General features: G+C 49.0%; 13 protein-coding genes across 13 annotated transcripts; 5 read left to right on the forward strand and 8 right to left on the reverse strand.

The window, feature by feature from the left end:
• Positions 1–140: 140 nt before the first annotated feature.
• N7503_003724 (transcriptional regulatory protein GAL4) lies at positions 141–2,802 on the forward strand (the record flags this gene model as incomplete). The annotated part of the gene is made up of 9 exons (XM_057063271.1): positions 141–218; positions 265–362; positions 433–728; positions 782–1,288; positions 1,348–1,540; positions 1,595–1,744; positions 1,797–2,287; positions 2,341–2,550; positions 2,609–2,802. 9 exons carry the CDS (start codon positions 141–143, stop codon positions 2,800–2,802), a joined length of 2,217 nt encoding a protein of 738 aa, XP_056924186.1.
• A 151-nt stretch (positions 2,803–2,953) lies between these two features.
• On the reverse strand, positions 2,954–3,712 carry N7503_003725 (uncharacterized protein; the record flags this gene model as incomplete). Its single annotated transcript, XM_057063272.1, has 1 exon — positions 2,954–3,712. The coding sequence occupies one exon, from the start codon at positions 3,710–3,712 to the stop codon at positions 2,954–2,956; it is 759 nt and encodes a 252-aa protein (XP_056924187.1).
• Positions 3,713–4,447: 735 nt separating this feature from the next.
• Positions 4,448–6,023, reverse strand: N7503_003726 (pepsin-like aspartic protease; the record flags this gene model as incomplete). Its single annotated transcript, XM_057063273.1, has 3 exons — positions 4,448–5,394; positions 5,452–5,770; positions 5,838–6,023. 3 exons carry the CDS (start codon positions 6,021–6,023, stop codon positions 4,448–4,450), a joined length of 1,452 nt encoding a protein of 483 aa, XP_056924188.1.
• A 1,048-nt stretch (positions 6,024–7,071) lies between these two features.
• Positions 7,072–8,446, reverse strand: N7503_003727 (tryptophan--tRNA ligase MSW1; the record flags this gene model as incomplete). Its single annotated transcript, XM_057063274.1, has 5 exons — positions 7,072–7,520; positions 7,569–7,687; positions 7,743–7,858; positions 7,913–7,993; positions 8,051–8,446. The coding sequence occupies 5 exons, from the start codon at positions 8,444–8,446 to the stop codon at positions 7,072–7,074; spliced, it is 1,161 nt and encodes a 386-aa protein (XP_056924189.1).
• Positions 8,447–8,867: 421 nt separating this feature from the next.
• N7503_003728 (mitochondrial 37S ribosomal protein uS10m) lies at positions 8,868–9,932 on the reverse strand (the record flags this gene model as incomplete). Its single annotated transcript, XM_057063275.1, has 5 exons — positions 8,868–9,022; positions 9,076–9,500; positions 9,592–9,639; positions 9,713–9,825; positions 9,882–9,932. 5 exons carry the CDS (start codon positions 9,930–9,932, stop codon positions 8,868–8,870), a joined length of 792 nt encoding a protein of 263 aa, XP_056924190.1.
• Positions 9,933–10,500: 568 nt separating this feature from the next.
• On the forward strand, positions 10,501–11,769 carry N7503_003729 (purine-nucleoside phosphorylase; the record flags this gene model as incomplete). Its single annotated transcript, XM_057063276.1, has 7 exons — positions 10,501–10,702; positions 10,753–10,831; positions 10,882–10,961; positions 11,013–11,077; positions 11,132–11,334; positions 11,388–11,667; positions 11,725–11,769. The coding sequence occupies 7 exons, from the start codon at positions 10,501–10,503 to the stop codon at positions 11,767–11,769; spliced, it is 954 nt and encodes a 317-aa protein (XP_056924191.1).
• A 130-nt stretch (positions 11,770–11,899) lies between these two features.
• On the reverse strand, positions 11,900–12,869 carry N7503_003730 (Fcf2 domain-containing protein; the record flags this gene model as incomplete). The annotated part of the gene is made up of 3 exons (XM_057063277.1): positions 11,900–12,274; positions 12,504–12,657; positions 12,718–12,869. 3 exons carry the CDS (start codon positions 12,867–12,869, stop codon positions 11,900–11,902), a joined length of 681 nt encoding a protein of 226 aa, XP_056924192.1.
• A 601-nt stretch (positions 12,870–13,470) lies between these two features.
• Positions 13,471–14,600, forward strand: hapE (CCAAT-binding factor complex subunit HapE; the record flags this gene model as incomplete). Its single annotated transcript, XM_057063278.1, has 5 exons — positions 13,471–13,567; positions 13,704–13,717; positions 13,814–13,870; positions 13,920–14,546; positions 14,598–14,600. 5 exons carry the CDS (start codon positions 13,471–13,473, stop codon positions 14,598–14,600), a joined length of 798 nt encoding a protein of 265 aa, XP_056924193.1.
• Positions 14,601–15,146: 546 nt separating this feature from the next.
• Positions 15,147–17,920, reverse strand: N7503_003732 (Rab GTPase-binding exocyst subunit SEC15; the record flags this gene model as incomplete). Its single annotated transcript, XM_057063279.1, has 9 exons — positions 15,147–15,222; positions 15,271–15,521; positions 15,590–16,039; positions 16,095–16,230; positions 16,291–16,400; positions 16,471–16,572; positions 16,624–16,755; positions 16,825–17,817; positions 17,873–17,920. The coding sequence occupies 9 exons, from the start codon at positions 17,918–17,920 to the stop codon at positions 15,147–15,149; spliced, it is 2,298 nt and encodes a 765-aa protein (XP_056924194.1).
• An 841-nt stretch (positions 17,921–18,761) lies between these two features.
• Positions 18,762–21,635, forward strand: N7503_003733 (putative meiosis protein MEI2; the record flags this gene model as incomplete). The annotated part of the gene is made up of 14 exons (XM_057063280.1): positions 18,762–18,931; positions 18,982–19,645; positions 19,751–20,188; positions 20,251–20,490; positions 20,550–20,585; positions 20,641–20,707; positions 20,766–20,784; positions 20,844–20,874; positions 20,930–20,947; positions 21,000–21,028; positions 21,082–21,131; positions 21,187–21,266; positions 21,315–21,417; positions 21,466–21,635. 14 exons carry the CDS (start codon positions 18,762–18,764, stop codon positions 21,633–21,635), a joined length of 2,115 nt encoding a protein of 704 aa, XP_056924195.1.
• Positions 21,636–22,134: 499 nt separating this feature from the next.
• On the forward strand, positions 22,135–22,693 carry N7503_003734 (uncharacterized protein; the record flags this gene model as incomplete). The annotated part of the gene is made up of 2 exons (XM_057063281.1): positions 22,135–22,337; positions 22,384–22,693. The coding sequence occupies 2 exons, from the start codon at positions 22,135–22,137 to the stop codon at positions 22,691–22,693; spliced, it is 513 nt and encodes a 170-aa protein (XP_056924196.1).
• A 79-nt stretch (positions 22,694–22,772) lies between these two features.
• On the reverse strand, positions 22,773–25,720 carry las21 (mannose-ethanolamine phosphotransferase LAS21; the record flags this gene model as incomplete). Its single annotated transcript, XM_057063282.1, has 7 exons — positions 25,494–25,720; positions 25,394–25,438; positions 25,056–25,344; positions 24,869–24,996; positions 24,437–24,807; positions 23,401–24,366; positions 22,773–23,329 (listed from the first exon to the last, which is right to left on the reverse strand). The coding sequence occupies exons 1-7, from the start codon at positions 25,685–25,687 to the stop codon at positions 22,773–22,775; spliced, it is 2,550 nt and encodes an 849-aa protein (XP_056924197.1). The 5' UTR covers positions 25,688–25,720.
• Positions 25,721–26,082: 362 nt separating this feature from the next.
• N7503_003736 (DUF2423 domain-containing protein) lies at positions 26,083–26,576 on the reverse strand (the record flags this gene model as incomplete). The annotated part of the gene is made up of 3 exons (XM_057063283.1): positions 26,083–26,213; positions 26,290–26,331; positions 26,393–26,576. The coding sequence occupies 3 exons, from the start codon at positions 26,574–26,576 to the stop codon at positions 26,083–26,085; spliced, it is 357 nt and encodes a 118-aa protein (XP_056924198.1).
• Between the last annotated feature and the right edge of the window lie 97 nt (positions 26,577–26,673).

A 26,673-nucleotide genomic window follows, 5' to 3' on the forward strand; every position in this document is an offset into this window, starting at 1 on the left:
TCATGGTTGGTTGTCTTTCCAGGGTTCCTCATGGGCGAATGGAGACACTGATGTTCAGAGCTTCACCGCTGCCGAGGTCAAAGTGGAGCACTAATGATGTCTATCTCCCCGCTCCTTCTTTCATTCCCGTTCTATGCGCCATGTCACAGTCGGCCCATCCCCCTAAACGCCGGCGTGCAGTCTTAGCCTGCAATTCCTGTCGTCACCGGAAATCCCGAGTGAGTACGTCGGCTCGATCGCTGCTCAAGACTAACGCGTGGATAGTGCGACGGAGGTCGACCGTGCACCCAGTGCAAGGAGCTCGAATGTGATTGCGTCTATCAGGATGTGGGCACATCATACAATCTGACCGTGGAAAAAAGGTGATCCACTCTCCATACATTGGGAAATAATCATCCGGGGAGATAAGCTTGATTCTGACTGACTGAACAGTTACTTGGCTCGACTCGAACACCGAATCCTAGACATTGAGGCATCCATCCGTCGACTGGAGCAGAACCAAGGTAGTATTACGCCTTCAGCAACAGCTGAGGGACCTCCAGTGGTCAATTTTGGGGTAGGGCATGGAATTGAATCATCTCCGGCCCCGAAGTCGGGCCTCCCACCCTCCTCTCACGCAATTCATGCTCCGGGGAGGGCCGAGTTTGGAGAGATAGATGCTTCAGAGAACTCAATTGATGGAATGGGCGCTATCAATTTTGCAGATGAAGAGGATTGTGGATTCTTTGGTAGGGGTTTCCCTCGAATATGTATACGAATGAGTTTGACTGATCCTTGTCAGGCCCGTCATCCAACATTGCATTCATGCGGCATATTTCTCGAGCCATTGCAAGAGGAAACCCACAGGGTGGCCGGGTTCCATCTATATCTTCCCCATCACAAGCCGGTGGTGGGATGTTAAACGTGTCAAGATCTCGTCCCTCGCAAGAAGACCCCCGGGGTAGAATGCAAATGTCGAGTGAAAATGGCATCAACATATTCGCTTTGCCTTCTGAGGAACGTACTTGGAGTTTGATTCAGGTGTATTTTGAGAAAACTGGCCAGCTCTTACCATTCATCCACGAGTCATCATTCTGTGAGACTTATTTTCGGATGCGAGAGGAAAACTTCAGACGAGTGCGCCGAACATGGCTCGGATTGCTTAACATTGTTCTGGCCATTGCCACGAGTCTTCATACAGAAGGTGACCTCCCTACCGGTAAAAGGATCCAGGAGTCGGATATATATTTTCAGAGGGCGAATGGGCTCTGTGAAAGAGATTCCAAACGGAATGCAAGTCTAGAGATGGGTGAGTAACCCCTTGCGGACTCTGGCATATGCTCACTGACGGGAGGGGGGGTATAACAGTACAGTATCTATTGGTCCAGGGTCAATACCTTCAAGGCACCCAAAAATCCGTGCAAGCGTGGACCACGCACGGCCTGGCTATTTCGGCGGCTTTCCAACTTGGTTTACATTCCCCGGAGGCCAACCGACGTTTTTCGCCCGTGGAAAGTGAGATCCGCAAGCGAACCTGGTACGGTTGCATCCTACTAGACAGGTAAGGATCTGTGTCATATGTTTCTATGCAGACGCACTGATTTGTCAAACCCAGAACGTTGAGCATGACATTTGGCCGACCTTGTACCATTCCGGAAACATACGTTAAGCTAGAGATGCCTGTCAAAGATATGCAGGTTTTGACTAGCACACCAGAATCTGAGTCATATCCTCAATTGGATGGCTGGTTCTTCACAGCAGCAATGTTAGTTCACAAATTTGACCATCTTACTGCTCAAGCTAATTCATTGGCTCAGAAAATTATATGTTGTGATGTTTAACGTCCTTGACAATTGCTACGGTCAGAACTTGGGCTTTGAACACTCGTTGAGCCCAGCGAACGCGGTGCCTCAAATCCTCGAGGGCGAGCGTCAGCTCGAGGAATGGCGGTTTTCAATTGTGCCCTCTCTCGGTATCCGACTCTGGCATGAACCTTTACTTGCCGAGGATCTGGTGCATCTGGACCCGGAATCCACGATTCGTCATCGATTCGGCATTGTTCTCTCAGTTCGGTATCATAACCTACGCGTTCTCCTCTATCGCAAGTTCTTAGAGTGTTTCTTGGATGCATACAGTGCAGATGATTCTGCTTCCCAAGAAAACAACCTCGTCCACCAGATGGGCTTCACGGGCGTGCAAAACTGCATCGAGTCTGCCAAGTCAATAATTTCGACCGTCCATACCATCACCTCATCAGGTGGCTGGCATCGAGGCCTCCTTGGAGCCTGGAATTATTCGCTTTATTATAGTAGGTCTACTGTTACGCCCTTTTACGGCTCCTATCGCTGACCTCTTCCACAGCTTTTAATGCTGGTCTAGTCATCTTTGGAGCTCTTCTTGTCTCATCAAAAGAAAGTCAATACAGTCCAGACCAATGGCGCATGATTGAAAATGCTCGACCATACCTTGATCTTGCTGCGGACGCTTTGCGTCATCTAGATTCAGGAAATCTAGTGATCGAGCGCTGTGTCGAGTATTTGGCCCAGTTGTCCATGATCCTCAAAGCCACTGGTGAGTTTCCTACGCTCATCGAATGAGACCTTTCGTCATTGATACTGACCCAATGTAGCTTCCGGCGAACAGAGTAACACTGCTCTTGTTGGTCCTCAAATGCCGTTGCCTGTCCCGGATATACTTCCCACGCACGATACGGACTACCCTATATGGTCTAATGTAGACCTCGGTGAATTTATGATGGATAACGATCTGGACCTACTAGGCCGCATGTTCAATTTCAATCAGTCCAATGGCACAGCAATCTAACAGCGTTGCAAGTGGAGTGGAGCATACCCTTCTGTCCTCGGAAGCTACTCTACAGAGCAATCTGTTCAGAGCTGCGTTGTTTCGCGGCTCGTATATAGATGGCTAGCTTCGTACAGGCTGAGCACTAATTATTTCCAATACCACACATACCCTATCTCGCCCTTTGAATTATCACACATCGTGATCCATCATGAGGGTGAAAGCCGTTCGCTGCCAAATCCTGCTCTAAGTTTGGCCAAACTTCCATGGTAAACTCCTTGGCCTGATCCGTAGTCATTGCTTGATACATGGCGACCACTCGACGTGCCTGCATGATATCCCCGCACTCAAGGACGGTAAGCTTTGCTTGTGATTGAAGGGAAAGAGTGAGAATCCGATGGTAGAAAATATCCTCCACGTTGCAACCGTCAGGCAATTCCGACTGAGGAGTATTAGGCGGTACTAATGCCAATTGCGGTTCAAAACGTCGAACACTGCGAGATGTGGTGCCGTTGCGGAAGTCCGCGGTAGAGATATAGGGCGGGTTTGAGATCAGTAAATCACATTCAAATTCCGATGTTGATCCATCGGAACTTTCAGGTCGAGGAAAGTATTCACGTAGGACCTCCTGGATTTTTGGTACAGATTCAGATTCGTCTCCCACGCCAAGGACGTCGGCACGATGAAAGTGAACTTGGGTAACGGCGCGGTTGGTCAACAAGTCCAGGTGCATATTATGTGCCAGATTCCTTTGGGCTAGTGTCAAAGCCGTTGGGCTAATGTCAACTCCCAAAATTTGCATGTCTTCGAAGTTCGGAGCGAGAAGCACATGGAGCAATAGCGCGATGCAGCCCGTGCCGGTGCACAGGTCCAATACCCGAAGAGGCCTTTGCCTGCGCGGTGACGGGGTTTCATCGCTTTCTAGAGCCATCTGGCGGATTAAATGGGCGGCTTGAAAGGTAAATGATTCAGTATCAGACCTGGTGGGCGACGTTAAGCAATCTTGCATTGGAATCGGGCCGGGGAAGCATCAAACCTCGGGATTAATACTCCTCGTTGGCAAAGAATCTCCAAGTCTCCAAATGGTTGATCCCCTAGAATATACTGGAGCGGTACTCCTCGTGAGCGCTGTTGACACATAGATCTCAGACGCGTTCGCCATCCTGGCGATCCCAGTCGCGGTGGCTGGCTATCGCGCAGTGCGCGCTCACGGAGCCATCGTAGCTCATTTCGAGCGGAGGTCAGCGTACGACATTCTTGAAGCAGCAAAGGTAAAAGTGGAGTTTCTTGATAAGCCTTAATTATGACCGAGGTTGGGATACGCGGCATTCTGGTGTCGCGAGATGTTGGGGGTGGACAATGCCAAGCTTGACGGAAAATATCCAATCGCGCATCGAAAATTTAGTCTTCTTAACCCTCCAATATTTGATTAATACCTATACTTTACTCCTCACCGGTTGGGAAATGGATGATTGTAAGGACTGGTATAGATCATAAAAATAAAAACAAAAATAGGTATATATAAAATTCATCATCGCACATGAACAGAAAATATCAAACAAGAAAGACCCAGGTATGTACCTCAAGCCGACACCTATACACCGTATAAAACATGCAAAAAACATTTAAAGAAGTGAAAATGGAGTCATGAAACGTTCACTTCAACTCACAAAGCCAGGAGAGCGGCTCCAGCCAGACCCCAAGCCAAATGATGGGGCATCCTAGTTGGGCCTGGGGCAGCAGGGTTACTGGTCTTTCCGTTGCCCATTGTGATGACGGCAGTGCTATCGCCAGTCGGACCTCCAATGCGGGCCCCATCACCCCCAGTGGCTGCAGTGGTCACTGCGTTGGTGACCGAAGTGGCTCCCGGTACCGAATCCGAACCGGTGCCGATCTCCTTGATGTTGTTGCTTGTAGAGTCAAAGTTGGTGTTGGCCAACGAGATCTCGTTGTTGGCCAGGTCGTACACCACGTATGCGCTGCGCAGGAAGGTGTCACCTAGCACCGAGGTGGTACCTCCAGATGGGACAATACCAAAGGTGCAGGCAGCTTCGCCATTGCTGTAGTACGCTTCTTCCAATTCTAGTACCAGCTCGGAGATCCCAACGGTAATGGTCGGAGACGAGAAGGTGTAGGAGATATTGTAATCCTTCTTGGCCATACTGCAAGGGACGAAACCATACCCGTCGGACTCTTCGTAGGTGACATCTAGATCATCAAAGATCTTCTCGACGATGCTATCCGGGAGATAGGTCAGGGAGCTACCGGAATCGAGCAGGACGGCGGCAGGAAGAGCGCTTGAGGAAGAGTAGTTGGTAGTTCCGGAGGAGTTTGTCAAAGCGACGCCGGTCAGGGCGATGTAAAAAGCGGTATATTCGTCGCCGGTTTTCTCGATCGGCAAGGTTTCGAGGGTTCCGTGATACTTGTCGGTGTTCACGCCGCCAAACAGAATGGAGCCCTCGCTGGCATCCAGATCGTTCAACCACAAACTGTAGGCATTGGAGTTGATCAACCCCTTATTCACCATGGCCTTGGGTAGGTTGGCGTAGGATTGTTCCCCGGCTGTGCCCACCTGGGCTTCATTTGTGACGTATCCAATACCCAACACGCCCTCTGCGAATTTACATTAGTCTCGAGTTTCCATTCAATGTTCTTCTTGGGGTCACTCACCTTCCGAAGTCGAGGTGTCGCCGATGCCGAATTGCAAGTCTTTCAGTGTAGTGTCGCCGATGTGAAGAGTCTCGGTAGCGTAGACGCCGGCGGCCCCGGAGCCATCGGCATAGGTGATATTGAAATCCGAGGAGACATAAGAGTAGGTGGACGATTCACTCGAGTCATAGGTACCGAAATAATCACAGTATTTCGAATACTCTTCACAAAAGGTTGAATTGGGAACATTGACCCATAGATCACTGCTACCGGTGTCGATGACCAGGCGCAAGCTTTGTTCGGGGGTACCGAGAGTGACATTGACCAAATAGAGGAGTTCCTATACCTTGGTGAGTTTTCATGTCTTGTGCCTTTTCACTTTCGAGTGTATTTTTCTCATCCCATACCTCATTATCCAAACCCACGCTGACCGTATCCGCGCGCTTCCGCCTCGCACGATCTCTAGCGACAGGATCCGTAACATCTCTCCGCTTAATATCGAAGCCAACAACGGCTGGAGTGTCTCGCTCATGTAGTGTTAAGCCCAAGGCGGGGAGGGCGCATGTCGCCAATAGGACCCAGGCATTCTTCATTTTGGCTTTTGTCCAACTGGTATGCGATCGACGGTTGTTTAATTTTGGTTCCGAGGGGGGTTTTTTTAGCTTTCAGGGAGGTCACGAAATCGATAATTATAAAGGAAATGCAAGGAGTATAAAGAAAGAGAAAGAGAAAAAAAGAGAGAAAGAGAATCAGGGTCTTTGGGGAAGAGAAGTGGATGCGACGATGCCCACTAAGCCTGATGGCGTTTTTATTACTATGTATAAACGTACATCAGGTACCTCCTTTTCTCGGTTCCAGGGAAATCAGCGGGATTATCGCCCCAAAGCCCAATATTATAGACGCTGATTGGTGTGGATCAATGCTGCCTTGAGAGTATCAACTTGAAAAGCGCTGAGCCCCACTAAGTGGGCGCGTCACCGGCCTCGTCGGTTACTGGGTATCGTCATTGACCTGGACTTACGGCGGCCATATTCCATGTGGCAGATTGCATTCACCTGCATAGCTACTCATGTACAGAATAACAGAACAAGGAGAGAGAAAAAAATGATCAAAAGCATACGTATGCACAGTACGTGGTTTGAGCGGAAAACTGATGACGCGGATGGATGACGCTCCCACTTGCACTGTTTCGGGTTTAGCGTGTGGAAGAGCTTTTTAACGCCACGTGCTTATACTTGTCTATTGAATATTATATTGAATGTTATATTGAATATGATATTGGATATTGTATTGAATATTATATGGCAAAATATAACTGAAAGTAAGATCTAGATGCCAGAACTTCGATCAACAGGTACTGTACCTGTTCCGAGACTTGGGGGTGGAGTGGACTGATCAATTACCAGATCCAGACTCCAGGGCCCCAAATGCCTTGCCAAGCCTGTACCCTTGGACTCCCATATCCCCATTTATTAATACATTAGAATTATGAGGTGACCATACAGGGTTTGGACCCTTCTGAGGCTCAAGGGAAATAATCCAATCTTTCGGGAAATATACATAGATCGGTCAAAGGGTCCTAGCCAAGAATAAGGAGAAATTTCTATCGTACAATTGCATCCCGGCATATCGGGATATGTCTCATAGACCCATGACATCCCGGACCTGTCGCATGGTCTGGCTCGCATTGGCCTGAGCTACCTCGGCCCCCTCCTGGGCAACCGTGTCCAGATACCCACTCTGATCCTCCATAATCTCAACGTACCGTTCTCGAACTTCTTGAAGATGATGCGCAATTCGACTCGCAACGTGCTCCTTTAATGTACGGAGACTGGCGGACTGATACTCTGCAGCGAGGGCCGCGCATGGCACCTCTTCAAAGTGGCTCAGGATCTCAATCAAGTTGGAGACCCCAGGTCGACGAGCGGGATCATAACTGACCGTCGGCTCCGAGTCCGTCAGAGCAACCTTGACCTTTTTATGAATCTCTGAGGGAGAATCCGTCAACAGAATACGAGACCGCTCATCCGCATGGGATTTAGACATCTTGGCAGTAGGCTCTTTAAGTGACATCACTCGCTTGGCGGGAGCTGGGATGGGTTAGCCGCGGTAGACAAGGCTGGGTGAAGGGTCATTACAGATGAGGGCCTCTGGGATGGGGAAGATAGGCCCATAGAGATGGTTGAAGCTATTCGCAGTATACCTGGAGAACTCCAGATGTTGTCTTTGATCTTCACCAACGGGGACATGGGTGGCTCTAGTAGGGTATTAGCTTTGGGGAATTCACTCATAGCTGGGGGAAGAGAATCTACTTGTGGACAAGAATATCGGCCGCTTGAAGTACCGGGTATGAGAAAAGACCCAGACGTAGCTGAGCCCGGGCTTCCGAATGCTCCAGGGTGATGTCCTCAGGCAACTGAAGCTTGCTCTAGGAGCGTATTAGCCGCTGAGTAAGGGTCAATACGAGTCAAGTTTGCCTTACCTTCCATTGAGTCATTCTTGAGAGGTATCCCATGGAGGCTACAGTACTGAGAATCCACATCAATTCTGCATGGGCCGGTACCTATCCAGGGTATGATTAGTGTCCTGTTCTCCGATATCATGAACCCTGGTCCCTTACGGCCGATTGATAGAAGATTGTGGAACGCTTGGGGTCCAATCCCACGGCGAGTAATGTTGCAAAGGCCTCCCGTCTCCATTTCCTCAACTGAGCTGCGTCTTGCGGAATGGTCAATGCATGTAAATCGACAATGGAAAACAACAGCCTGGCCCCTGGTTTCGCATTATTTTGTAACTTCACCCACTGATGAAGGGCACCCAAATAGTTGCCCAGGTGGGGGACTCCTGTCGGTTGAATCCCAGAAAAGACAACGGGCTCCGAAGTGGTGGTCGAGGTGGTCGAAGTGGTCGAACTAATTGATCGAAGCCATTGGAAGGGTTGCCGACGCATACGAAGCAACTGCCCCCCCATCGACCTTACAGGGGCATGTCCATGAAGACAGATCAAAGAACGCATCTTCGATGGAGTATGAACCACGGCAGTTGTCACCAGGAGGAGAGAAAAGATCTTCTTCTTTCCGCGTCTCCGCGCAAAAAACATGCCATGTGGTCACGTGACCGGGGGGCTGGAGACATGATATCTTTCAAAAGGAACATATTTCAAGGCCATTAGAGTCGAGTTAGTCCTTTTCCTGCTACGTAGAAGAAAAAAAGAGCTTGGATATTCACCGCGGTTTGATAGGATCGGGAAGTTGAAATGGTCGAGATAAATCCCCCAGCTTCTTGACTTGGATTTGGATATGATGAGAAAGTATACAATACACGGAGGCATGGAGAGCCCCACAAAGATGAGCACGATATGATAAAATACAAGACGCCAAAGGTTTCTCCAAAATGCAAAGCTCAAGCACGAGTCCAATTCTGGAACCGCCGTATCTCTATCGGCTTGTGCGCTCAGCAAACCGGTCACTGTCCAAGGTGTCGAAGATAGAGCTCTCCACGGTATTATCCTTGCGCTGACCAAATTGGGCGAGGTGCGAGCCCAGGGCCTTCTCAATCTCCGGAAGAGATTCGTCCATCGATTTGCCAACATCTGTGGAAGGTTAGTACATTGCGCTGGAAACGGATAGGATCGGGGAGTCGTACCGAGGCTGTCGTGCTCCCAGACATTGGCCTTCATGCCGACACCATAGAATGCGTGTTTCCGCAGAAAAGCAAGCCAGGCTTGCACTGCTTTTGGGTTTCCATCCTTAATCTGGATAAGCCGGCGGAGGGTGATCCGCTCAAAATTCTCCTGGCTTTTCTTGTGGACGAAGTTGCTTCGTGGGACGGTCCAGCGTTCGACGATGCGTGGGAGAGGGACGGGACCGGAGACGGGGAGGTTGAGGTAATAGGCAGCACGGATGGCAAAGTCGGCGAAGAATTCCACATTTTCGACGCTGTAGGATCGAAGCTGCAGATCACAAACCGGGAGGCCATATTCCGCCTTTCTCCGGAGGGGTCGCATATAAATGGCTTGCACGCTGCGTGGCAGTCTGGTGCCCTTACCCAAAGCTCCCAGTCGCTCGGACCTAATCGCCAGTAAGCATCCTGCTTGACCTCTCTCGCTCGGCCTTGACATCCATGTGCCATCGGGATAGGCAATGGGCGCGCTCTACTGACCATTCTTTGACTAGTGGCTCGGATGGCTGCTCCGGGGTTGGCGTCGATCTAGATTTGGAAGTCATCAGTATATTCTACTCGACTCAATTGGGACCATTCGAGGTATTTAGTGGAATCTTACACAGATTCAGGAGCTGGGGTCGCGGCAGACTGGGGTGCTGTTTCCTGGGTTGCGGTTGGGGTTGGCGCACTAGGTTGGCTCGGGGATGATAGCGAGCGAATAGGCACGGGTACCTTTACCTCGATTTGGTCAGCGCAGGGTAAGAGAGAGGAGCTGTGATACAACGTACCCGCAGACGCTTTCCAGCTCCCACTAAGGAGCGTGTTGTGTTTGTGAACATTGTGTCAATTGAGGTCCCTTTTGGAATGTTTGGCGGGTTTCATTTTTTTCGCGGTTGGAGATGCGGCCTGACCGCCTTTGGGGACCATGGACCATACGGCAACATCCCATGGCCGACATGGTTTGATCCAGGGATCATCTCGTTTGTATAGATGCATGAATATATTTTCATGTCTATGGACTCATAGGATTCTACGTATCAAGTCAAGAGAAGGGCTCGGTATCTTAAGAGGAACCATAGAGCAACCTTGGAAGTCGACTCCGCAATAATCGTGAACTTGTCATATATAAATATGTATTGTCAATAAAAATTTAGCTCGTCTTACTCAATGTAGCATATTCTCCGTGGCTTATCTATTCCCAAGGTTAAACAAGGCTGGATGATGCTTCTAAATCGAACACCAAGAAAGATGCATCTGGGTTTGTATGAGACTCAAACTCGGTTGACCAATGGGATCGTGTCGACTCCGCAGTATCATGAGATTCATCAAGATCCACCCTTCCGCTTGGACTTTTCTTCCCTATCCTTTCCTCTGCAGTATTGGCATCCTAATACCAATACTCCAAATATGGCGTCAACCAATTTGTCTGTCCTCGAGCAAGCCCACGAGGCGGTAGATTTCCTGAATAGCCGAGTTCCCGAGGGTCTGCAAAAACCCAAGGTTGCTGTCGTTTGTGGCTCTGGTTTGAGTGGCCTAGCGGACACAGTCCAGGCAGATCCTCGCATGGAATACGACTACGCTTCTATTCCTCATTTCCCTCGTCCAACCGGTAAAGTCTATTATTTCAGATGGAACGGTCAGAAAGACTAACAACACTAGTTGCGGGACATGCGGGCAAGTTGGTGTTTGGCCTCTTGGGCCAGAAGATTCCGGCGGTATTCATGGTTGGCCGTGCCCAGTGAGTTTAATCCAAGCTGGTCGAGGCTTCACAGCTCATGGACATATTAGCTACTACGAAGGAAACTCGATGGATCAAGTGACATTTCCTATTCGCGTGTTCAAGCTCCTAGGAGTGGACACGGTCGTGCGTGAGTTGCACGAATCAAGACCTCTCTACAACTACTGATTAGAAGGACCAGTGACCAATGCGGCCGGGGGACTCAATCAAGACTATGACGTGGGTGATATTATGCTACTAAATGATGCAAGTTTGTCTTTGCCTTTCGACAAAACTACATCTGACTGACATCCGGTTCAGCATATCTTCTTGGCAGGCCTCGCGGGAGTACATCCTCTCAGAGGCCCCAATGTCGACGATTTCGGTGTCCGCTTTCCACCTCTGTCAGATGCATATGACCTTGATCTGCGTCGTCAAGTCCACCAAGTGTGGAAAGAAATCATCCCTTCGCACACTACCAGGAGATTACACGAGGGAGTTTATGCCTTTGTCGGAGGCCCAACGTGAGTAGAGAGAGCACCCCCTCTCCCTGACCCAGGCTGCTGACGATCTGTAGTTACGAGACAAGGGCCGAGAGCCGCATGCTTCGAATGATGGGTGCTGATGTGGTGGGAATGTCCACTGTGCCCGAAATCGTGGTCGCGAGGCACTGCGGCCTTCGTGTGCTCGCATTCACCTTGGTCACAAACAGTGCGGTGTTGGCTCCTGTTCCTCGAGGGGACGAGCAATTGCTCCAAGGCAAGGATGCCAGTGAACTCAGTGCAATGTTGGAGGAGGGCAAAGCAACACATGAGGAAGTCTTGGAAGCTGGCCGCACAGCGGCTTTAGATATGCAGGTAAGGAGCCCTCCTGTATACCCCAACCGCGAGATCTGCAGCTAAATTGGGCAACAGCAACTGGTGACGCGCACTCTTCTGAGAGTTTTTGGTCAGGCATAGACAACAGAAGGATATATTCAAATCAATTTGAATATGAACCTTTGCCAGTGGACTGCAGTCTAGACGGTGACCGGCAAGAGTGGTGATCATGTTTAGATTTTTCATCTTCCTTAGCCCCGAAGCATCATGATCACTTGCTCTTCCGGTTTCGCTGAGCCCGTAGCTTGTTATAGAAGGCCTTTTTCCCACTCTGCTTGGTGCTTTGAATATCGCGATACTTGGATTCGAATCGTCTGGTTTCCCGTTCCTGGGCCATGGCCTCTGCAACAAAGGTCTTCTTGCGGTCTTTCTTGGCAATGCGGCCACTGAAGAATTCGGTGGGGCCCTCAATGATGGTTCCCACCTGAGAAAACTCAGGCAATTTCGCCTTGCCATTTTCCTTCTTGTAGTGCCGCTTGGGATCCAGTACAGAGCGCATTCGCAACAACTGCAGATCTCTTTTAAATTCGGTAGTCAACTCCGTCTTGGGGAGATCGAACCACTGGGGTCCAGCGGTAGCCTTTTCCTAAAGAGGAAAACAATTAGTCCATGTTTGACTATATGCTCCAGGAATCACATAGGATTTGTGGGGTTTGCTCAGAGTAACTATGAAAATGAAGCTCTCACTGGTGCAGCACAGCCCAAGACGGGCTGGTTACGCTGCATCAAGCGCTTGTGCGTTGGGATAATTTTCCTCATAGCAGATTGGAGAGGTCGGACAAGTCCGGAGAAAACAGAAGATAAGGGGGACATACTTTACTAGGTTTCTTGGCTTGCTGAGTCAAGTGTAAAGAATTAGCCAGCTCCTTCTGTTTGGGATCGATCAGCTGGGCCGAATCAACCGTTGCAAACTCATCGCCCTGGCGAACATAGGGCTCAAGGGTGGTGGCTGAAGATAATTTCGGAATCCTGTTAAACTAATCAGTCTTATGAAAAGATGCGGTCATCAGTGGAGGGCTTAAAATTTACCTTAAAGATGCAACGTCGGAGTTTGGAGTGAGTTGAACATCAGAGCCGCGAAGGCGGCCTTCCGCTTCAAGCAACAGTTGTTGAATTTGATCATCAGTCAAGTCTGCCTCATCATGAGGTTGAGCATTGATCTCCACATAAGTTGGAGCCATCCCTACCAATATGGGTAAAAGGGAGGAGGTATTGAAGAGTTTAGAGGAGCTGAGTGAAAAGTGGATTTTATAGGTTTTTTTTTTTTTTCTGTTGTTGCTTTACTCGGAACGGACAAACCATTTACCCGCGACAAGTCCACGTGATACAATACCTTCTGGTGAGGAAGTACCGGGTACTTGACATTCCGTGCTACGGGCTAGTGAAAGCCAAGTATCGAGTACTTACAATCCGCAACAACTGCGCTTTTTTATCCCGTGCGAGTCAATTAGCATTCTTAATAGAGAGTAATCGGCTGTAATGATTGTAAATAATTTGCCTTCAAACTGTAAGATACCTACTGATTCTCTTTGGTAAATCAATACGAGACGTTCAGGAAGCGGGGGTTGGGAAACCCGAAAACGTCAGAACAGCTGAGAGCACCCTTGGCACACGCGCTTCCTTTCCCTCCCACGAGTTACCACGAGTTATCGAACGGATTCCCAAGTCATACTAATTACTGCTTCTTCTTTGCGACCATCTTTCGCGATATATATTTCCGAGGATTCTTGGATTCATCTCCAATCTCATCTCAGCTTCGTCGGGCGCGAAACGCGATTCGCTATGGAACCAGCTCCTCAGGGCACCGGCCAGCAGGGCAGACAGCAACAGGGGCAACAGCAAGCACCTGTTTATGATACCAGGAATGGTGGACACTATGGTAAATGAGCACCACTGCACCTTCCTAGATGATTGGCTGTCAGCTTCGTAGCCATGGGCGCGCATGGCCTCTGGCGCGCAACCGAGGCGTCCATTTTGCAACTCGTCGCGTGAATATAGGCTAATCTTTTTCGCAGGCGCTAGCGCACAGGTATGCTTCGAAACTTGAACCGAGTCCCATGCGGTCTCTCGAATAATTGCGTGAGAGGTCTCGGAATCGCCGCTAATCAAACCCGAATTCAATCAGCTCTCCGCGCAAGGCTACGCACCGCTAGCCGAGTTGTACACAGGAACATGGGCCAATGTAAAGTTCTTACCGCGACCCAATTCTTACCCAGCTCACACCAAATTAGGTGAATCAAGGTCTGCAAGGGACCGCCCGTGATATCTTGACGACCTACTGGCAGCATGTCATCAACCATCTGGAGGGCGAAAATCATGATTACAAGATCCATCAGCTACCGCTTGCTCGCATCAAGAAGGTGATGAAAGCCGACCCGGAGGTCAAGATGATCTCCGCGGAGGCTCCGATCTTGTTCGCGAAGGGATGTGATATCTTCATCACGGAGCTGACAATGCGCGCATGGATTCATGCTGAAGACAACAAGCGTCGCACTTTACAGCGCTCAGACATCGCTGCCGCTCTTTCCAAGTCTGACATGTTCGACTTCTTGATTGACATTGTTCCTCGTGAAGAAGCAGCCTCACACGCCAAGCGATCGAGCCAGGCAGGTGCTCCGGGACCGTCTGTTGCCCCGGGTCAGCTTCCACCATCCCAGCATGGTGTTCCGACACACATGGGTCCTGCGGACTACGGTTCTCTCGGTCAGCATGGAATGCCCCAAGAGCAGGAATATCGGCCACAGCCCGCTATGTATCCTGGCCCCGTTCAATCGGACCCCACTGCAGCATATGGTCAACCTCAATCTCAAATGTTTGAGGGGATGTATGCTCCATACCCGCATCTCCCTCCCCAGCAGGTACGTGATAATGCCCTCTCACAGGTGTCCCGCGGAGCTAATGAAGCGTAGTGAGTTGAACTCCTGTGGGGACAGCCGTGCTATTTCTTTTTCTTCCGTTGTTTCAAGGGCTTACGCGCGTTTCCTGGCGAATCCTGTGCCTAATGGTTGTGTCTTTCTGAAATTCTGTTACATCCTCTATCCAAATACATGTTATATGCAAGACTAGGGCCACACTGCGACTGGATGGGGAACCAGCACTTGGCTAAAGGGTGACAGGGTTTCCTTTGATAGTTTATAGCATTGTATATACAATACAGCCTTAACATATTCATGATCAGGGGAAACTGCCGGTCTGGAAACCGTAGTTGGATGGATTGTATGATTTCTTGGGCTTTCTAGAACGTGTGCCTACCCTTTCAAGAAGGGGGCTCTACTGCATGAACTGACTACTGTACTTTGAAGCCCCTCGTCGTCTTTGATTATTTATCTCATGATTGTTTCAGATACCTTAGAAGGGTGGACATACTTCTCTCAATACTGGAGGCCACAGGGCCGGTGAAACCATTGAAAAAGGCCTGAAAATAACTCCCAGTAGGAATGATGTAAGCAATAAAAATCTCAATTCTTTTTGAAACGAGAAGAAAGGGTGGTGAACTTGTCCACCTTGCTAGGGGCTTGAATCGTCCTCGTAAGCCTAAATTGGTCAGTATCTGTCGCATGGCCAGGTAAAGAGGGAACATACTTCTCAAGCAAAAGGGGCCCCTGCATGGCGTCCACTCGTCCGTATTTCTTGTTCCGAGTCGAGATATCATAAAATTCATCCGCATTATCTGCTTGCATCAACTGCACGGTCTGCTGGAGCTCATCGAGATTTTCACGCAGGATAGGGACATTAAGACTATCCACAAATTGAGCCAAGTACTCCACGTCCTTGGCCAAGGCCATCACACCATTGGGGTTGATGGTTCTGACATCCGATGCCAGCGGTTGCGCCTGTTTGTGCCATGTCAGTTTGATCTAAAAAACGGATTTAGGGAAACTAGAAAGCATAAGGCGCATACCAAAATCATGTTCGCCGCATGGCTGAGGGCGTCGAAATATATGAGCTCTTTAATTTCAGTGGGCAGTCCCAGCAGCGTAGAGTTCATGATATTGGAGAGGAATCGAGTCAAGGTCTGCATGTAGTTACTGGGTTCGCTTGGGGGAGTTGGAGACATCCATTCGTATTCTGCTGTTTCGATGAGATCGTCAATTTTGGAGTTCACGACCTCAAAAATGCGTTTTTCAGCGGATTTTTTATTGCTCCGGAACTTTTCAGTTGCCATAAGAGTAATAGATGTGCCCGTGGAGTTCTGAGACCTCGCAGCCGCAAGAAGCAATTCGAGCTCATGACAAGCCGACTCGAAGTGCTCCAAGTTGATAAGAATTTGAACAATCTGCCCCAGGTACTGCGAGGAAAGGCGCTCGACTAAAGTATCGCAGACCTTGCGCGAAAGGAGATCATCCAACGCCTATTGTTAACTTAGCATCAAGTGAAAGGGTCAAAATACGGCGGAAGACACCCACATCCTTTAAGGTCTCATCAATGACATTTGGGTGCGAAAAGTCATCATTTGCGAAGAAATAGAATTGATTCAAAAAATTCCGAATGTCGATGCAGCACAGTGGATACATTCTTGAAAATGGCAGGATACAGGGGAAGCTAGTCCCATGGTTAGCCGAGAGGAAATCAGACCTAAAGGAAGGGGACGGGTAAACCTACATTTGCTCCTCACGAGGCTTGTCGGGACTATACCAGCTCACATTGAGCACCTTGTCGTATTCTTCCAAAGTCTGAATTGGCATTGGCATGTAATCGTCCGTCGATACAATCTATGCATGTCAGCGAGTAGCTCTTGTGCTGTGACATTAAGGGGGTACCAAGAAACCATGGCAACCGTACTTCTTGAAAATCATCACTAAACCTCCTCTTCAAGAGCTCTGCATATTTCTCAAAAAGTCTCAAGAGGAAGTCGTCGAAGACTCGGACCGGGAAATTCCAAGTCTGCGCAGAAGATCAGCATGAAAAGCATTGAGTAGGATTAGGGGGACCCACATTCATGGTCTGCATGAACAAAGCAATCAGGTTCTTGATTTTCAGGATGTTTTCGGCATTGTCTACTTCGGGAAGAGCCTTGGATATCACGCCCACCGCGGCCTGACACATGGAGTCCCAGAGCTCATCGATCTGTTCCCCAAATAGATTGATTAGGTCATGTCACACGAATTTGGCTAAGAGGACGGGTAAAGGGCATACATCAACCGATGATCTCAAATCAGGCACTCTTTTCATCGTAGCTCGTTCAACAATGGCAAATCCTGCCATTTCCTCCAGAAGGTTGTGAAGGCTGGCCCCATCTTCATCTATGAGAGTAATGGAGGGTGGAGTTAAAAGATCCTTTTGGCGGCGGCGAGTGTTGGCATACTCGATTCGAAATTTGTCTATTTGCCCCAAAGATTGATGGATATGCAGACACTCAAATAATGGAGTGAACTCCACCTGTAAATCTTCGTTCTCAAGTAAATCATATTCTTCGTCCTCATCGGCTACCAATTCGATGGCAGAGTTCAAGTTGAAGTGTTCGAGGTACGGAACCTTCTCAGCTCTCTGCTTGAGCCTTGATTTGCGTTGGTCGGTGTGAAAGAGCGCAATTTCCCCAAGGTACTGTGACATCTCGCGGATGCGGTAGAGCCAGGTATTCAAATCTGACATGACGGCCTCGGCGATTGCGCGCTGGGTGGCCGGCACCGAGCGCTGAATCATGACGGCGATCTTGTATTGGGTCACCCCCTTCAGATGAACGTTTTGCAGCTCTTCCAAGGCGCGCAAGGCCGCATAGTGGTTCTTCTTGGCTAGCAGGTCATGAACTTGATTTGCAAGACGAAGCACTTCCAGGCAATCTTGAATCGCCCTCGAAGTCTCATCGATATTTTGGCGGTGGCCCCGTGATTCTACCAAGGCTTTTTTCTGTTCGGCTAGTCGCTCGGTACTTGTTTGAATCGATTGGTTGAGGTCCAGGATCTCTGCCGTTAAGGATACCGTGCCTTCCCGGATTCGAAGTAACGAGTTGACTGACGAGACGAACTCCTGATGATTTGTGTTACATATCCTCTCAATCTCTGCCTCCTTGTCACTTGCAAATCTGGACAAGGATTGAAGTAATTGGGGAGTCCGATTCCCCACGCTGTACTCGCGAATGGAGGGGATTAGCTGATCTAGGTAGTCGGTGTCGGAAGGCGATATGATGATCTTTGTGGATGCCATAAGTAGGTTTACATTAGACAATTGGGTTTTGAGTACTAACTTGGTTCAGAACATGGGGTTCTGCAAGGGCAGGGGGCATGGAGGGCATTGTGTTGTTAGAGCTGTGCTCCCGATGCTGCCAGGTGATATCGCCCCGGTGGGTGTGATAACTCCGGCACGTGTGACCGCCTGGCTCACCGCCTTCGTGGTCTAATTAAGCATTCAACGCTAGCCACTAGCGCCCGTGCACGGACATATCAGATATAATTACTATAATACTCTACTGTGCTCACCCCATGCACAGATCCCAAATGACTCCAACTAGGTAAAGACTCAAACAATGTCCACTAGATGCATGTATTTGCACTATACATCTGCTTCATTCATAATTCATGTCGACAATTCGCTATTCGGTCCCCGTTGCCTAATGGGATTCACCGAATTTTCTTGTTTCTGTTTTGAATTTTGCTTTTCTTTTTCTAGAAAAGCCATCATCCGACTTTCTTTCCAAAACCAAAAGGTTAGAAGTTGTAGTTACGGTGATTTGAACTTCAATACTATGCAGCGCTGATGAATCGCCCGAGGTAAATGAGGATGATGCAAAAAGGGTGGAAAGTCCGTATCTGATATTTACTCGAGCCTCAGATTCCGAAAAGATCACTCGGCCTAGCTGCCGACTAAGCGGCCACCGACTAAGCGATGCCTTTTTGTTATGATCCTTTTCAATTGAATCTCAGACTTTTGGACTTCTTCCTCGCTCCTTCATTCGCCTTCGTTCTAAACCCCTGCTCCCTTCTCCAATCTGCCTCATTCTTTCTGTTCCCAAAGATATCATCGTGCTCATACTCCTTTCGACGCAACAATTCCTGCGGCTGATCGAGTTCGTGTGACGCAGACGTCAAGTCTCTGACCTGAACGCGACGCGACGCAACGCGCATTACGAGGAAACTATGTCGGCCGATCCCGCTCCCCTTCGTGGGAGCTCGTCATCGGCCCAGTCCGGCTCATTGAGGTCTCCTGGTACTCAACTGGCGACTTTTGGCTCGAGTTTCACCGACTCGGAGTCCAACAATCTGCCTATGGTTTTATCTCGCCTGGATCGTATGGACTGTGGAACTCCGTAGGACATGAACCAAAATGATTGAAATAGATTCCTACTGACATGAATAGTGGCCCATACCCTGAACACTCCTACTCAGGAAATGGCTTCAATCAATTGGCGTTTCCTCGACAGACCAAGCAGGATGATTTTGATATGTTGCAGGATTTCCCGGCTGGAACACACTATGAGTCCCAAGCTTTCGGTCCCATCCCTGCAAATTCCGCGGCAACCAATTTCCTTTCTCGCCAAGTGAACCCTTTGCAGCGTCAGGACCCCCTTTACCCTGATCTTACGGCACCCTTGTACCTGGATGCGCACTCTGCCAACCCTGATCCCCTCGTTCACCATACTCAGACTCGCTACTCTGGTTCAGTCCTTCCAGATCAGGCGACTGACTATCTGGCCTATCCCAACCACCCTTTTACGGTCACGGTCACTCCACAGAGCCGCAATGATATGCGCAACTTCCACGCTGCCAACCCCAGTCCGGGCTTCGGAAGTAACTTGGTCAGTTCCGGTAATTCGGCTTCTCCCACTAGATGGCCTACTCCGTCCATGCAAAATGTCTTTCGGGGCAACAGGTCTACCTACCCGGGAGCTCTTGCGCAAGTGCCTTCTATGCCTCGCGTGCCATCTCTAAAGGACATGCGCCCTTATGACCGTCGTTTCATTGTCAAGAATGTGGATACCAATACTCCCGCAATCTATATTCTGAATTATTGCCACCATGAGGTCAGTTACCTATTAATACTAAATTACCCTCATCTCCCCACCTATCCGGTCCCGAGGTCGATACAAAAAAGGTAAAAAAGAAACCAAGACTAACAATGGAAAAAGGAGTTTCAAACCATCTTTGGTCCCACCTTACACGATGTACGCAACAGAGGTCAATTCTGGATCGGATTTTCCGATATGCGCCAGAGTCAACGAGCGATCAATCATATTGCCCATGATCACCCGGATTGGCTCATTGAGCCTGTCGGTGAAGGGCACTTCAAGCATCACGCGAAGATTGGACCCACCCACTCTATCTTTGAGGACCAAGTCTTGGTAATCGTGTACTGCGGACCCGGAAGGACCGTCCCCCTTCCTAATCTTGTACCAACTTTAAAGGGTGTGCTCGAACTAGTGGGACCTGTCGCCGACATTCGAGCCGTCAATCTTGAAAGCCCCACTGAGGCGCCCCGGTTCAGTATGCATGGGTTTGTCGTGCGTTACTACGATACTCTGCATGCTGCGAATGCGACCCGGGCTATTAATACTATCGCTACCTCAGTATGTCTTCCTTGCCCCCCATCCCCCCTTTGGTTTGATGGCAGTAACTCATTTTTACTCAGCACTTTATAATCGAGGTTCTCGTCTATCATCGAGACATGGAGCACCAGAAGATTCGCCATTGGACCTGTCAGGAACAAGGCAGAGATGGCCGGGTAGGCCACCATCTGAACAATGACTATTACTTGTCCCCCGATGATAATCGAGAGCGGTCTCCTCGGACGCCTGGTCGGCAGGTGGACAATGATGAGCAAGTCATTAGCCCTCAAAGAATTGCTCAAGGCAAAGATCCTCGGTGCACAGTAAGCAGCATGATCTCTGATCCACTTCGACTTGTGATCGCTGATGTTTGTCCCAACAGGTCATGCTCAAGAACATCCCCAATGCGCAGACATGGGTACTTACACAGTTCTCCTAACCTTAGACAAAGTATGCACTAACCAACCTCACAGGATCAGCTCAAAGCATATTTGGACGTGACATCTGCAGGGGCCTTTGATTTCTTGTACCTGCGTATGGGTACGTGTGATCCACTTCTTATTCTGGATGGTTATCAACTAAGTGTCTTTGAAAATAGATTTTGAGCAACGTTTAAAGTTCGTGAAATAAAGAAACGATTAACTTGCATCAGACACTAATCATGGCATGTCTTTAGTGTTGGTTATGCGTTCATTAATTTTGCTTCGGTTGGTCGATGCTGTCCCACTTTCCAGAGATTTGCTGACCATTTCTTTCCTTTAGCCCCTGGACATCCTTCCAGTATGCTATCCGATCTACTTGGAGTTGTATCGATTACTCATTTTTTGATTAGTTTTTCACCCGACGTAATGGAACGCAATGGTGAGTTTGAAACTTTCTTTCGATATGAAACATCGCTAATGCATGACCTCTAGGCCGGGCTTCAATGAGGGTCGACCTAAAGTGGCCGAAATTTCTTATGCAAGTCAGTCACTCCCGTTTCTCCCAATATCTTCGTATTGTATTGACATTGCAACTAGCCACCCAAAGCTACACTCTGCTAGTTGAGAAGTTTCGGAACAGTCCGGTCATGTTGGATTTCCCAGACAATCGTCCCAAGGTGAGTCTCGGTTTCGACGATATGTGAGATTATACTAATCCGAACAAGTTGTTCTATATCGGTGGACCCCATGCCGGTGAAGAAGCACCCTTCCCGCCCGTGAACAACTTCTGGACGCTTGCCAAGGGTGTTGAACGGAGCAAGCAGACTGGTAAGGGCCTTGTGATATCTGCATGAGCTCTAAATTAACGGACAATAGGTTTGTACAAAGGTGGTCCTCGGCCCATGCCCGGCGATCGACGACGTTCCGACAATTTCCAGCCCGAGACGGCCCTCGATACACCCATCCGAAGCAATCGGCGCCGCGGTCGAGAGCGAGAGCGCACCAAATGGGGGTTTCTCGATTCACCTCGATATCGCCATGATTGAGAGCCTGCTTCCATTTGCATCAGCATCAGTATCAGCACCAGCATATCTTTCTCAACTTCAACATTCTACTCTTCAGATTTTTACTCGTCAACACGTTACTCTGGATTCCAGCCACTTTTCCATCTTTTAATCTTCAGGATAATTCAGTATCTTACCAGCGATGAACCTTTCGTGTTTTCTTTTGAGCGGATTCTCGTTTTCAGCTAGCCCCTTGGGGCTACTATCTCTGGAGAGTCGTCCATACGCGATACATAGAAGGGCCAGGTTACTTATGAGTTCCTGGGCATTTGATGTTTCATTTGCGTCTTTTTGTTTTTTGATTTTGATTTTATGATTTTCAGTTTTTCAGTTTTTTTATCTCAACCCTTCAGATGTTAATAAGCAGTGTTAATGAATGAGTACATTTTTCCCCCTGTGGGAGTAACATATTCATTGTGGAGCCCGCAAATTTAAATTTCCCCAGACTTCAATCTTTGAAGCCTTCAGCTTTTCCACCACCATGGACCACCAGGAAATATCGGCGGTTCATTCCGTACTGCATCTAATTTATCATCGCAACAAGAACCAACACCAGAGAGCTAAATGGTGGAAATGGCTGTCAACCTTAAAACGCACCACGTCGGATTTGGAATCGTTGGACTCGGCCGCAGTCGAGCGCTACCAGCAGCATCTGGCCATGCATCTCATACCCCGATGTTACCTGTATGTTCATTCCTGGACCTGAAAGAGACCAGGGCTAACCGGACAGAGCATTTTCCACGGTGGTCGCTGAGAACCAGTTCGCGACCTTGGGGATTGCACTTCTGGCCGCACTGGCACGTCTGGCCAAGGCCACTGGAGCCGACCGGAAGCTCAAATCGCGATCTCGGTTAACAGGCAAAAAAGTGGCTGCTCTGACTCCCGCGGAGGACCGAGGAGAGCGCATTCGTCGCGACGTGCTTCCTGAACCGAGTCAAGCCTCCGCGGAACGGTCTTTGAAAGGGAAGAAGCCTGCCAAGCCCAAGACCACCAAACGCAAGAAAAATGCGATCGATGATCTTTTCAGCGGTCTTTTCTAAGTCTAGCCTCTATTGCTAAGTGGTTGCGACCATGGGGTCTATGGTTTTTTATGTCTATGGATTGGTTGATCTTAATGATCTATGGTCGCTTTCGAAGAGCAGGAAGCCCAACCCCACCGAGCAAATTTACCAGAACATGATTGGCCGTTGCCCACGCTATGGAGTACAGATATTTCGGCGAGAAGACGGTCCAGATGAACAGATGGGTTCTCAAAGCCGTACACGCCGCCATCACCGAGACCAGGGACATAGCAGTGTGAAAGGTGAGCAACGCGGCAGGATTATGAGATTCGACGGCCTCATGCGATCGGAGTAGATGACCCATCGAAACCCACCAGATGGGGCCTGCCCAGTTGCTCACAAAGGTCAGAATTCCGACCATGACCACGCTATAGCTGCCGACTCCGTTGTATGCACTGGACAAGTCCACAGAAGAAATTGCGTTCGATCCTCCAAACGCAAAGAAAGTCATGTACTGCATCATTAGCGTCACGATGGTCACCTCGAGCCCAGTCAAATCCATTGGGATCAAAGTAAGGGCTTGGATACGAAACACAAGAAAGACTGGAATGTTGGTGGCTCGGGACTGCGTCATCAGGAACAGATTAAGCGCCTCATGGACAAGTTTGTTAGAAGCTGGTGGTTTAGATCAGTCCAGATTCTCTCGATGAGTGCAAGGGAGGGACAATTGAGAGTTGAGATCTTACCGGGCGCTGTCTTCGACCGACTTGACATGACAATTGCCAAAATGATACAACATACAATCCCGCCAAAGACGACTCTGGCCTGTGAGACCAATGGCACGATTTTTAGCGACTTTTCCATCCATGATAAAACGGAGTCGGCTAGCAGTTCAGGCGAGTCATTTGCCACAAAGTTAATTTTGAACATGAAAGCCAAGGCTGGCAGAACCAATACAATCACTCGTGGGAACGCTGTCGGCAAGCTGAGAAACAGACCCCTGCCAGCATCGACGTATGTGAGGATCACCAACACCCACAGAAACAGAGGATGACTAGGCAGAAAGTTGCGAGCGATATCTGGCTCGGCCGTAAACTTTTGGCCAGTTTGATTCCACCGTCGAAGGATGCGCTGGGACACGATCAGTCCTAGCGTAGCTATGCTGCTCCAATTGAATGCACTGCGGCGAGTGCGCCGGGAGCGTGTCAACCTGATGTGAAGATAAAAAATCCACCCTGAGCAGATCCAATACCAAAACTGCTGCTCTTCTTCAACATAACTACTCGCAAACATCATACTTCCATAACCCATCACCAGGAGTGCTAGAAACGCGCCCGTGTAAGTAGATTGGGCACAGTCTTGGTACACAGCTGGGAAGACAATCAACGCCGCGATGCCTGTGATCAACAAGCCTAGACCAAGTCGGGATACATTGTAGTCACTAGCAGTGCTGCTCATCACATCCTGCGCAATTCGTGAGAACCGTTGGAAAGCGGGACCAACAATGGCGAATGCATCCTCCACCGATGTTTCACGGGAAAGCTGGTGGATTTGGAACCACGCACACTGAGCGCCTTCAATACCAGAGACTGCACCAGATGAACAGCTTGAAGCAATGTCCTCCGGGTCGAATGAGACACCCGGAAATGTAGCTTTGACTGTGTTTAGTAATTGTTGAGCATTGCGATGTAAGATGTCCAGTTTATGTGGCCCTGGGGAGATATTGTATTCAGCACACTTAGACCGCCACTTTGTCTCCGCCGTGGAGTAGGATATACATACCAGAATCCCACATGTTCAAAAACTCGGGAATAAACACCCCCAAGCTGTTCAAAGGAATAGGTAGACCGAGAAGTCCAGCTAGAGTTGGAGTAATATCTGCCTGTTCCACCGACCGGTAGTACTGAAAATCGTCAGAGGCTTCCATGGGACTTTCCAACGTATAACCCAATGCTTTGAACTTTGGCGAGACGAATAACAATGCTGGTGAGGTTTCACCCGCAGATGAGCCTCCATGGTTTCCAGCATCATTCATACCATGATCGCCACACAAGACGAAAAGTGTGGACTGGAGATGCGGCTCTTGCTGCATCGCCATATAGATGGCCTTCACGACAGCATCCATTTCCTGCTGCTTGGAAGGCATTAATGGGCTAGTCGAGAGTCAGAAACCTCGATTTGAGGATAAAGATGACAAGCATATGGGGGAGTTACCTTCTCGGGCCTGCCTTGTGGCCAATGTGATCGAGACCCAAGTAATGCACAACCAGGGCGGACCAATCGCTTTCAGCAAGCTCGGTGGGAATATGTCGCGTCACATTTTGGTCTACTTCCACGAAGTCCTACGGGGCGAATCTCAGTATGCAAGCTTCGATAGTGTGTCATGGAGGGCTTTACTGACAGAGACAAAGAAGCTCGTAGTTCCATCCGATCGCTCAAACATCCCCGGGAATAGTTTGAGCCACGTGTCATCCCCATACATGACAAGCCGATCTCCTCGAGCCCTCAGCTGCGCGAGCCAGGTGTCTTGAAATACGAGAGTCGATGTGGTATCTGACTCGGCGATGTTCAGGATCACGTCCAGGAACGAAGGAACAGACCCTGTGGTCATTGCTTTCAGCCGCGGCATTGTCACCGTCGGAGCACCAGCATGGGCAGTAAAAGGTAGCACAGCGCCCGCTCGTATCAGGCTGAAAAAGTGTCAACTTTCAGCTTCTTTGGAGAGATCACATGCCTAACCTTTGAGTGAACATGAACCCGGATTCATTTGCGTAGACAAAGTCACTGAAATAGCTATTTAGCACGCGGTCCTCGCATAAGGGTGATTTTTTACTCATACCTCCGCAGCGCATCCACCACCATAAAAATAACCTTGTCAAAGACCGGCGAGACATCCGCATCGGACTCATCGAAGATAGCTAGACCCGGGAGGAGTGGTTTATATGGGAAAAATCCGGTGGAGAAAGTGAGAATGCCCACCGGCACCAGGAGATTGGCGAGTATAGTTACCCATCGACCTGGAAAGATTGCCATTGCACACACTCGAGGGGTTTCATAGGCGCATCCGGAAAGGAGGACGCGGTGATGTTTACAATGGCGACTACACCGCCTTTGGGTTATCGATATGGGATTCTATCGCCACCAAACATGTGATCGAATGCAGAATCGGGATATATATACTGGTGTGAATGTGTATATTTGTATATATTGATGTATTTTGAATGTAGATAGAGAAAAACATAGGGAACAGGAGGGGAAAGAGAACAAAAAAAGAAAAAAAGAAAAAAAGAAAAAAAAACCCGACGGTCAATAGATTGAAGACTCCCCAACTCCGATTTTCACCCAGTTCTGTCCCTTGGTAGCTCTCATGTCGCAGGTCTCCCACTAAATATCTTTATCTTTTTTGTTTTGTATGCTTGTAAGCATTTTCACTTCCTCTTTGGGCCTTTCTTTGTCTTGGACGGGTGAGCTTTAAACACAATGTTGTTGCGAGGCTTTTTGGTCTTCTGCACACGTCCTTTCTGGTGTCTCTTGGAGGATTTGATGTCGATATCCATGGCTAGACAAGAAGACAACGTCAGTGATCTCCATGCTTTCCAATTCACATTGAAAGCCTCAGGGTCTGTGTAGCTTACCTTCATCAGCCGAGGCTGCCTTAGCACCTGAGCTTTGATCGGCTATAAGAAAATTAGAAAGGATGTTTGAAAGCGCGATACTCATTGTATCCGTTCAACATACCTGTCTCATCTGATTCCAGTTCCTTCTTTGACTTTTCGGGGGCCTTGGGGCGAGGTTGCGAAGCAAGTTCTTGAAGTTTGGCGGCAAGTCGCTCAGTGCGGGCGTCAACGACGGGGCCAAACACCTTTTTGCGCAGAGTGGCACGATTGCGCTTGGAGACACTGGCTCGGATACTCTTGGCCATTTTGAAGAAGGATGACAGAGAGTGAAGGGAAAGTGAAGGAATGACAAGAGAATTGGGGTAAAATTGTTAGGTTTTTTTTTTTTTCCGTTTTCCTTAT

This window comes from Penicillium pulvis, assembly GCF_028828015.1.
Source record: "Penicillium pulvis strain IBT 33274 chromosome Unknown contig_1_segment0_segment0, whole genome shotgun sequence".
Taxonomy (NCBI): Eukaryota; Fungi; Ascomycota; class Eurotiomycetes; order Eurotiales; family Aspergillaceae; genus Penicillium; species Penicillium pulvis.